The sequence below is a fragment of the Jatropha curcas genome, chromosome 2 (assembly GCF_041381405.1).
Source record: "Jatropha curcas cultivar XTBG-Jc1 chromosome 2, XTBG_Jcur_1.0, whole genome shotgun sequence".
NCBI lineage: Eukaryota > Viridiplantae > Streptophyta > Magnoliopsida > Malpighiales > Euphorbiaceae > Jatropha > Jatropha curcas.
In genome coordinates, this window is record NC_143152.1 from 22,961,254 (window position 1) to 22,972,857 (window position 11,604).

Sequence of the window (11,604 nt, forward strand, 5' to 3'; positions counted from 1 at the left end):
TAGGTATCAATATTCAAGAGAACAAGTTGTTTTCTATATTCCATTACAAACTACAACTAATGAAATGAAGGTAGGACCATAGAAATAGTAAGAATATTTAGAAAATAAAAAAAAAAATTCACATTTTTTGCAGAATTCCAATTGTAAGTTTGATAAGACTTAATTGTCATTCTGTTATAAAGCAAATAAACTAGGTTAGTTTAGTCTTTTTCTTCTTAAATGTAATGATATTTTAGTCTTTTTTAAGGTTTTAATAGAAAAATCAAGAGAAAATAAATAGAATTACCAAATGGTTTGACAGAGGTATACCTCAGGGATCATTAATTAATATTGCTAAAGTGCATAGATGACTTAGTTAGTTCGGTCAAACCTCAGAGACGAATTAATTATTTTCCATTCTTATGTGTCAGGATATTTTAGTCTTGTTTAAAGGTTTTAACGAAAAAATCTGGGGAAAATGGACTGAAGGACCAAGTGGTTTGACGGAAGTAAACCTCAAAGACCATTAATTAATATTGCCAAACTACAGAGATGACTTAGTTTGGTTAAACCTCAGGGACGAATTAATTATTTTCCCAAAAAATAAAAAGAAAATTAGAATTGGAATCTGCTTGTGACCATGATGCATGATTTGGACCTCACGGCAGACATCTTCAATGTCATCGGGTTGATGAGTTTGTGTCTGGCGATGGATTTACAGGCGAATTGTCCTTTGGTCTCCTTCTTCTAGAGCCTTCCAAGTTCGGATTTCGAAGTTACACAACTCCATCGACGATAACAAGGCTACAACAATCTTCAACTGAGTATTGGAGATTTGTTGTTTCTTTTGGTAGGAATTTGAAGCTCGCATATGTTACTGGGGTTGTCTCTTCTGGTTTTGGAACGTCTATAATTATACCGACGACGTTGATTTGTAAACCTATTATGGAGGTGGTGATGACAGTTAAGGGGATATAGGTTGAGGGGGGTTGACAATAGCGGGACAAGGAGGCGGCGATGATGATTGGTCAAGGTCACCAGTAGTTCCGTTTCTTTGATATTCTAAGTCATTGATTGGAATAAGGCAAAAAAGGAAAATATAATTTAGAAATATTAAAATGTACATTTTATCATGTTTATGGGTCCCATAATAATGGTATTTTAGACTTTTCACGTAAAATAAACGGAAAAATGCAATTTTTTAGACAGAAGTACCATATTATCAGACGGAGTGAAACCTTAGGAATGTCCGAGTAATTTGACCAAAATACATGGACGAAGTTATTAATTTGGTCAAAATACAGGGATGAAATAGTAATTTTCCCTTATTAGGTTAATAAAACTAATTGATTGATTGGAAGAGTCAATTGTCTACAAGAAAGGGTGATTTGTGGGCTATTATGATTAAGTCCATATTATTTTTTTTCTTCTATTATAAATATGAATTCTTATATATAATATAAAATATATATTATATATTATATTATGTTGGAGGCTTATGCTAGTGCTTTGAGTCAAGCGATAAATTTTCAGGAATTCGGTATTCAATTTAGCTCGAATGTTACGGAAAATCTTAGAGCTTGTATTCGGGGTACCCTTGGGGTTTTTAATCCTCTGGGCAATGGGTCTTACTTGGGTTTGCCGTCTCTTATTGGGCGTAATAAAAACAAATTTTTAGTTTCTTAAAGGACAGACTCTGGAAGAGGTTGAATGGGTGGAGTAACAAATTCTTCTCTAGGATAGGGAGGGAAGTTCTTATAAAATCGGCTGCCTAAGCTATTACTTATTGCATGACTATTTTCCAACTGCTGCAATCTTTGTGTAATGAGTTGCAAGTTATTTTGAATAGATTTTGGTGGAATGGGAAGGGTGAAAGGGGAGGCATCAACTGGCTTTCTTGGAGTAATATGAGTGGTCATAAGGGATTTGGTGGGATGGCTTTTCGAGATCTGTTTTGCTTTAATATTGCATTACTAGGAAAACAGGGGTGGAGGTTATTAATTGAAACTACCACTTTTCTTTAAAGGGTCTTCAAAGCTAAATATTTTCATCAAGGAAATTTTTTAAATGCTCAACTAGGTACTAATTCTAGTTTTATTTGGAAGAGTGTCCTGTCTTCTAGTGGGCTTTTAGAGCAAGGGGTGCTTTGGAGAGTGGGAAATGGGGAGGATATTTTTGCTTCTAGAGATCCATGGATTCCTAAGGAGGGATCTTTTGTTGCGGAGGATGGGGATTGCTTTATTAATAATATTATGAGAGTGTATGATCTTATGGTAACCGGGGAGAGTCGGTGGGATATTGAGAAAATTATTAACCTTTTTAGTGTGAGAAAATTACTGATATCCCTCTTAGTATTTATAATAGGAAGGATACTTTATTGTGGCATTATGACAAAAAGGGTGTGTATAGTGTTAAGACGGCTTATTATTTGAGTTTGAAGATTTTTGGTACAGAACCACCTAAATGTCCAAGGGAGTTTTGGAGTAGAATTTGGACATTTGATGTACCACCGAAGGTTAAGGATTTTTTGTGGAGAGCTTTAAGGGGTGTTTTGCCAACTAGGATGAAGCTTCGAGGTCGTGGTCTAGAGGTGGGGGGTGAGCGTATTTTCTTTAATTTGGAGAAAGATTTGGATCACTGTTTGCTTCATTGTGGGAGGGTGGCGAGTGTTTGGAGTTTTGGTGGCGTTAGTTTACCAATGCCAAATATTTCTTTCTCACTTTTTTTCGTGCAGGTACTGACTAGTCAAGGGAAAGAAGCTGCTGAGTTGTGTGGTCTATTGCTTGGAAAATATGGTTTGCTCGAAACGAGATGGTCTGGTCCAATGATTTTTTGACACCTCAGCAAATCCATGCCACAGTCTGTCGTTTTGTTCAAGATTAGAGGGCCTCTCATTCTTCTCGAACGTCATCTTCTCGTCTTCACCTCAATTCCATGCAAGGTCCCACTACTGACCCTTTTGTCATGCTCCACGATACAGGTTGGAAGGCTTTTGTTAATGGGGCCAGTTTCAACAACACTGGTTTTACTGGTTTTGCCACTATTGTCGAATCTGATGAAGGTTGTTTCCATTTGGCCATTTCTAATTATCAAGAGGGTACTGTAACTCCTTCTCTGGTGGAGGCTTTAGCATTGCATAGGTGCCTTATGTTTGCTCGCGACAATTTGCCTTTATATGGTTCAATTTTTTCGGACTGCCATTATTTAGTTTTTGCCATTAATTCTTCTTTTTGGGATAACTCTGAATTTGGTTTATTAGTTTCGGATTGTAAGGCTATCTTAGCCATTAGGAGTGATATTAACATTAGATGGGTTCAAAGACAAGGCAAGCTAATCTGGGTGCTCATAATCTTGCTAAGGCCTCTATTAGTTATGACCATTTTGAAGTTTGGGGGATTCAATCCCGCCGTGCTTGTCATATATTTATTCCATTAGCTAATAAAGCTTGATATTTTCCAGTTCAAAAAACATATATAAATTTTTAGTTGGAAGTCCCTTCAAAATGCAATCTCCATCTAAATTATATTAAACAACATTACGGTTGACTTAATCTACTATACATAAAATTGTATTTACTTTATTCTTTAGCACATTTAACAAAATATGATTGGGTACATGCTTTACCTATGACATACACTTCTAATCAAGAAGATTAACTCCAGAAAGAATAAATATGATGATACGGATCCACCACCACTCGTCTATAGAGCTCAAGGAAGCATGGAGAACAACAAAGGAGATCCGTTGATGCTTCCTAGTGGACCAATTATAAGAAGTCATACAAAGAGATATGGGGCAGCCATGTCCTTATATGTTCAAGACCAAGTTTCACAAGCTTCATGATCTTACTTTCAACAAGTGTTGTGTGGAACTTGAAAGCACACCTAGGCTTCTTACATTGTTGGACGCATATGTTGATGGTGTAGCACGCCCTGGCTGTACTAGAGCATAACTTTCGAGTAATAAGTTAGCCCATTTGTATTAGTTTTGAGTTCTAATGTTTTTAATGGGTTGGGCCACCAATAATTCGACCAGCCCTATATTTTATCCTTAGTTTGTTTGGATTACTTATTATTTATCCTTAGTTGGTTTGGATTAATTATTCCTTATCCTTAGTTGATTTGGATTAATTATTTCTTATCCTTAGTTTTTTTGGATTAGTTAATCCTTATCCTTATTTCGTTTGGATTAGTTATTCCTTATCCTTAATTTATTAAGATTAGTTATTCTTATCCTTAGTTGGTTTAGATTAGTTCATCCTTATCCTTAATTTATTTGGATTAGTTATTCTAAATCTTTTAAGGATCAGGCTTTTAGATCTAGTATAAATAGCTTTGTTTTGTTGTTAAACAAATCATTCAATGAATTAATAAAATCTTTAGATTTGTTCATGCTTTTTGGCGTGTTCTTTGATTAGAGTGATTGTGAGATTGCTTTCCTCTAATTGCATCAAGAATCAAGGTAAACTTATCAATTTACTTGTGGCATTTATCTTGTTCTTATTTACTCTATTATTGGTGTTCTTGCTTTCTTAAGCTTTGGGTGCCATAGAGGGGGAGTTTAGTTTGATCTTTGAAACTATTCCAATCTTGTCATAGAGTTCTTGGAATTAATTTCCATAGGGTTCCGCATCAGTTTGGTATTAGAGCCAAAGATTAAGTTAAATTCTTATTTTTCTTAGTTCTAGGGTTTTGAGTTTTTTTATTTTCTTGAATTCTTGTGTTTGCCTTATAGTTTTGATTAGTTTTAATTCTGAATTTTGCATAGTTGTGATTTCTTGTTCGTTCTTGTTTCTTCCAAAAAAAAAAAAATATGTGGCTTTAGATTTGTCTAATCAGATCTGTTTAAAAAAAAAAAGAAAGAGAAAGGAAAAATTCGGCTACCATTGAAGTTGTCCTTGTGTGGTGTGGTTTTTTATCTTAATCCATAGAGATTTTGACCTTATCTTGTGGAATTTAAACTTATCCACTTTGCTTCTTGATAGAGCTTATCCTTATCTAGATTGGGTTATACTTTGTGGGATAAGGCAACATAATTATTTGTCCTTATCTTTTTGAGATTAAACTTATCCTTTAATCTTTTGATAAAATCTAATCTTATCTACTTTGTGGGATAAGGCAGCATAATTATTTATCCTTATCTTTTGGAGATTAAACTTATCCACTTTAATCTTTTGATAAAATCTAATTTATCTATTTTGTGGGATAAGGCAGCATAATTATTTGTCCATATCTTCTGGAGCTTAAACTTATCCACTTAAATCCTTGTAAAAACCTAATCTTATCTAGATTGGATTATATTGTTTGGGATAAGGCATAATATTTTGACTTAATTTGGGATCTTATTCTTAGGAAACACATGACCCTTGTTTGGACAACCTAGTTATTCTTGCTAGAACAGCTTATCTTACACTTATTTGCACAATGATGCACCTTCAGAGTTAAATTAATCAAATTAATCAAATCTGAATTTTTCGTTTTATTGTTTGCTTGCTTTGATTGGGTAGAATTAAATTAGGTCCATATTTGGTTTGCTTTTTGTGGTGAACTAAATTCCTACATTATATCCAGAATTCGTCTTCTTAATTCTAGTTTTGTTTCCTTTGTTTTTGTGCTATCTTTGCTTCTTCTACATTGTTAGAGTGTGTTTATTTGTTCCTACACTCTAAGTTTATATAATCAAGTAGTACATAGTCTTGTCCTTGTGCTACCATCCATTTATGTTTGAATCTTCTTTCTAGAATTTGTGTTTACTTTTATTGTTAAGGTTTATTCTTTGTTTCTAAACGTACTTTTGAGTTGGTTAGTCAGCCTAAGATTTTGAAGTACAATTGGAGGAATTACAAGGAGTGATTAAAGAGTGTAAACACGTGAGGGAGTGACTCAAATCTTTTCGTGTTTTCTGTTTTGAGCACTAACCATGAGTACATGCAAGTCTAGAGATAATAGTGGGGACAGAAGTCAATTAAAGGATCTCCAATTAAAACTTTTAATGGAGTCAATTCAAGGACAGTTTCGAACTCACAACAAATTCCTCTAAGACACGAGAGAGGAGTTGAAAGAAATAAAAGCAGCCCAAAGCTCTAATGTAACAAGAGCTCGTCCACATACTCCTGCCCCAACTAGATTTCAAGCCCATGATGAAGAGGAGGCTAAAAACACTGATGTTAGTAAGGTTGATGGGCACTTGGAATCCATCAAGATGAGGATTCTAGAATTTTATGGTAAAAACAACGCTGAAGAATACCTTGAATGGGAAAGAAAGGTAGAGCAAATCTTCGAATGCCATAATTATTCCGATGAGAAAAAGCCCCACCTTGCAGCTGTTGAGTTCAAAGGATATGCCATGTTCTAGTGGAACAGTTACTATTAAAAAGGAAAAAGAAGAGAATGCAACATGTGCCGCAATGGGAGACTATGAAGGGATTAATGCACCAAAAGTTTATCCCTACTCATTACTTTAGGGATTTGCACAATGAATTAGTAAGAAGGGTGCAAGGAGGGAAAAGTGTGGAATACCTCAATAAATATTCATTCACAAAGGATGGGCAAAAGACCATTCTAACACCACTTTCCTCAAAAGAAGTGTATGAAGACCAATGTGATAAGCAAAGGATGACACTTGAGGCTGTAAAGAAGGAAAAAGAGAGTGAAAATAAAATGAGTGAAAATAAATAGAGTGCAAATAAAAAGAAAGAGGGAAAAGAAAAAAAAAAGAATGTGAGTTTGATAGCTAGGACAAGTGAGGTTAAACATGCTTTGTACAACAATCAACCTATACTTGTACCTTTGTGCAAGGGAGCTTATTTGGCCATTAATGATCTTAACCCATCTTTGCCAAGTGTGTTTGTTGATCCTTTGCAGGAATTTGAAGTATCTACTGATCAACAGAAGCTACCTGAGAAAGAGGCTTCAACTTTGAGGGAAAATGGGAGCGAGGTTTCGAATTCGATAGAGCAAAAGTGTGAAAAGAGTGACGAAAAGAGGGGAAAAGAGGCCAAGAGTGAAAAGAAACAAATTAATGGCCCAATGGTGAGTAAAACACCAAGAGAGGAAAGAAAGAAACAAACTCTTTATGTGAGAGAGGGAAAGAAAGGAAGCAGCGTTAGTGATGGTAGGTCGGTCGTGATGATTCGGTTTAAAGAGTTTTTGCTTAATTTTCCTAACATTGACACTTCTACTCTGCCTTCTAGTATTATTTCTTTGTTACAGGAATTTTCTTATGGTGAGAAGAAGGCCGCCTTAGTCAGGGAGATGCACGCTAAGGCTAGAGCTAATATAGACATAGAAAGGGGGAACAAACGGTATGCTGACCTTGTGACCAAGAGAATGAAGAAGCTAATGTGTGTGCCTGGAGATTGGGTTTGGGTACACTTTCGGAAGGAGAGGTTTCCCAACCAATGAAAGACTGAGCTTGATGCACGTGGAGATGGTCCATTTCAAGGCTTGGAGCGTGTTAATGACAATGCCTACAAGATAGACTTGCCAGGTGAGTATGGTGTTTCCGCTACTTTTAATGTTAATGATTTGTCTCCTTTTGACATGGATGCAGATTTGAGGAAAGGGGGAATGATATGGATCCACCACCACTCGTCTATGGAGCTCAAGGAAGCATGGAGAACAACAAAGGAGATCCGTTGATGCTTCCTAGTGGACCAATTACAAGAAGTCATACAAAGAGATATGGGGCAGCCATGTCCTTATATGTTCAAGACCAAGTTACACAAGAGCTTCATCATCTCATTTTCAACAAGTGTTGTGTGGAACTTGAAGGCACACCTAGGCTTCTTACATTGTTGGAGGCATATATTGATGGTGTAGCATACCCTAGCCGTACTAGAACATAACTTTCGTGTAATAAGTTAGCCCATTTGTATTAGTTTTGAGTTGAAATGCTTTTAATGGGTTAGGCCACCAATAATTCGACTAGCCTTATTTTTTATTCTTAATTTGTTTGGATTAGTTATTATTTATCCTTAGTTGGTTTGGATTAATTATTCCTTATCCTTAGTTGAGTTGGATTAATTATTCCTTATCCTTAGTTTGTTTGGATTAGTTAATCTTTATCCTTAATTGATTTGAATTAGTTATTCCTTATCCTTAATTTGTTAAGATTAACTATTCTTATCCTTTGTTGCTTTAGATTAGTTAATCCTTATCCTTAATTTGTTTGGATTAGTTATTCTAAATCCTTTAAGGATTAGGCTTTTAGATCTAGCATAAATAGCTTTGTTTTATTGTTAAACAAATCATTCAATGAATTAATAAAATCTTCAGATTTGTTCATGCTTTTTGGCGTGTTCTTTGATTAGAGTGATTGTGAGATTGCTTTCCTCTGATTGCATCAAGAATCAATGTAAACTTATCAATTTACTTGTGGCGTTTATCTTGTTTTTATTTACTCAATTATTGGTGTTCTTGCTTCCTTAAACTTTGGGTGCCATAGAGGGAGAGTTTAGTTTGATCTTTGAAACTATTCCAATCTTGTCATAGAGTTCTTGGAATTAATTTCCATAAGGTTCCGCGTCATATAAAGTCAGAATTCCTCCAAAAGGTAAAAATAAAAATCTTTTATTAACTATATTCAAATAGAAAATGATAGAAAGAGGAGGATTTATTTTTTTATTTAGCTAAAACATATAAAAATATTAGTTTTCTTCGGATGGTAATTAGAAATTCTCGTGAAAGAAATTGTAAATATATAAATGATGAATAAAATAAGGAAATAGATGCATTTATCTCATTTTGATAACAAACGGTTCAATTATTTTATGTGTAGATGAATTATCGTTCAAAATTGACTTTATTTTAAAGTAAAAAAGGGTTGTTCAGACGAATATTTTAATAAAAGAATTTTTCATCCTTCGCTAGGAATGCTAAGAACACAAGAGAGAAGATTTTCATCCATCTTGATTTAATAAAAGATGATAAGGTATATGATTTTCATGATTAAATTGAAGGTTCACATAAAATAATTTTACAAGATAATGATATATGAGAGTATTATTAATCAAAAGGATACACTAATTTTGATTATAAAAAATATCAAAATGCCACTTTTTCTCGTACATATTTAATAAACTCTAGGATTATAACGGATTGTCTTGTCAACCAATTGTTGGAAAGAAGCATACTCAATATAAGAGAAGATTTCCTTTTACAAATAGAAAAATTTAAATGGCAAAATAAAAATGAGTTATAGGACAAATTTAATCGTATGAAATAATAAAAGCAATCATGTGAAAAAATGATGATTTCTAAACTTTATGACAAAACAAATTCATAGCTAAACAAAATGTAGATTTTTTTTCATATTTTTCTGACTGGATTAAAAAAACAAAAAGGTTTGAAACGTTGACATTTTTAATTAAAAAGATAAAGTTATAATTAGAATAGTTATAATTATAAAATTAAATATAATAATAAGACAATCTATAGTAGAAAAAAGATTATATGGATGTCTACATTAAAATTTGATTTAAACTCAAATTTTCTCTTCAAATATCAAATTCATTGTTTAATTAATTAGTAGTACTTCAGTCAACTATAGTGATAGTCTTCCCCTTGAATAAAAACAAAATTGTATTCCGAGTCTTACACCATTTTAATATTTATTAATAAATAGAAATATAATTTTTAATTTCAATAATAAACTATAACATTTAATTTAATATATATATATATATATCAATATTAGTTTGGTTCGGGTTGAATGTAGAAAAAGAACAGAAATAGGAAATACGATAGCGCAATTTTTATTGACCGAGTAGAGAAGCAGCACAGACCTAAACATACACTCCTCATATAAAACTCCCTTTTTTTTTTTTTTTTTTGCGATTTTTCGATGTTAATTCAGTGCGGTTCTACCGTACAGACCTAATTTGGATGAAAGAAAGCAATTATTGAAAGATCATAACATAACTAGGCCCACCAACATCTCTTTTTACATGACTATACATGCCCACGAATTTTCTTCACTTAAGCAATCACATCTACCCACACAAAATCCTCTCCGGCAACCGCTGTAGTAATAGCCACTGCAGCTCCAGCTATCATACACCGGCCGTCCATAAGCTTCGTACCATGGTATTGGAACTTGTGGTCCATAAAAAGAAGGCGGAAGCCTTCGGTAAACCTCAAAACATGGCCCCCAATGACGCCCTTCAGAACATTTTTGACAACAATCCCTCGCCTGATTTGGTTCATGCTTCTGCGTTTTGTCTGTTGGATCTTCGGGTGGTGGTGGTGGTGGTGGTGGTGGTGGTGTTGGTGGTGGTGGTGGTGGTGGTGTTGGTGGTGGTGGTGGTGGTGGTGGTTGTTTTGGAAGAATTTCAATACATTCGACTGATGCACCACCCATACGAAGGATCTTTTTCTTGATCTTTTCTGGACTGCAACATACTACAGTAATTGTTACTGTTTTTGCCTTCTCATCAATCACTTGATTTTGAATCTCTATTGCAAAGAAAGCAAAAAAGAATTAAAATACACAAAAAATAGAAAAAAATTAAGAAAATGATACTCACGAGGAATTTTGCAGAGTATTTTCTTGATTTTCTTGCGGCATCTTTCGCAATCAAGATCAACCTTAATCACCATTGTTGTTACCTTCTGCAACATTATAATAAAATTATAAAACCAAAATCTATTCAATTAATCCAAATATTTTCTACTAAAAAAGAAAATTAAAAAAATAAAAAAATAAAAACCACCAGTACACAAAGGTTACAAAAAGAATAAGCTAAGTGGGTATAAGGTAAAAGACGATAAGAGCAATAAGAATCACACAGAACAAACCTTTTCGGCCATGGCTATGACTGTGACAGTGAGGCATAGAAATCTGAATCTGATGAGATTATATTTCAAGGAATACTGATAGGAAGAAGCTAGAAAAATGAGTTAGCGCAAAAGGTGCAGCAAATAGGTGTATATATAATGAAAAATTTATTGCCAATACCGGCCCATACACGGAGCCAATAACAAAAAATGTCACTGCTTTTTTTTTTTTTCTTTTATATTGTCAGAAATACACACCCTTTAAACAAAATACTGTTTTTTTATGTAAACAAAACACTGTTTATAATTTGTTTGTTGTATAATGCATTTATATCGGAGTAGCTAATTAAGTCTAATTATATAAAACTGAAAATTTTTTTGTATAAATTTAAAGTCATAAAAATAATGTCTAAACTTTAAAATATTAGTATTTAGATTTTATAAAATTTTCTTCTCAACTTCTACGCGAAACCTTCATTTTCATCCTCAACTTTTTCAATAGTTGTAATTCATTTTAAATCTACTTTTGTACCTGAGCACTCTGAATTTATCATTCTAATTACAATTACACCCTAATTTACCTTTAGGGTATATTTGTATCCTAAAAAGGAATTACAACACCCTAAAAGTAAACTAAAGTTGGAATTTTGATTAAAAGAATGAACTTCATACCCAATTTAAACAATAAATAATGAAATTCAAACCAAAGTATTCATATAATAAATAAATAAAATTAATATTGAGTTTTTGATTTTAAAATTGAATCAATTTTAAGATGTAAAAATAATGAGTTGGATAAAATTCAAATTATGGTATAATTACAACTAATTGATAAGTTAAGGTATCCAAA

At 33.4% G+C, this 11,604-nt stretch overlaps 1 protein-coding gene across 1 annotated transcript; it reads right to left on the reverse strand.

Annotated features, from left to right (window-relative positions):
• Positions 1 to 9,710: 9,710 nt before the first annotated feature.
• LOC149498419 (uncharacterized) lies at positions 9,711 to 10,936 on the reverse strand. The gene is made up of 3 exons (XM_089718531.1): positions 10,776 to 10,936; positions 10,505 to 10,589; positions 9,711 to 10,433 (listed from the first exon to the last, which is right to left on the reverse strand). The coding sequence occupies exons 1-3, from the start codon at positions 10,785 to 10,787 to the stop codon at positions 9,922 to 9,924; spliced, it is 609 nt and encodes a 202-aa protein (XP_089574657.1). The 5' UTR covers positions 10,788 to 10,936; the 3' UTR covers positions 9,711 to 9,921.
• Between the last annotated feature and the right edge of the window lie 668 nt (positions 10,937 to 11,604).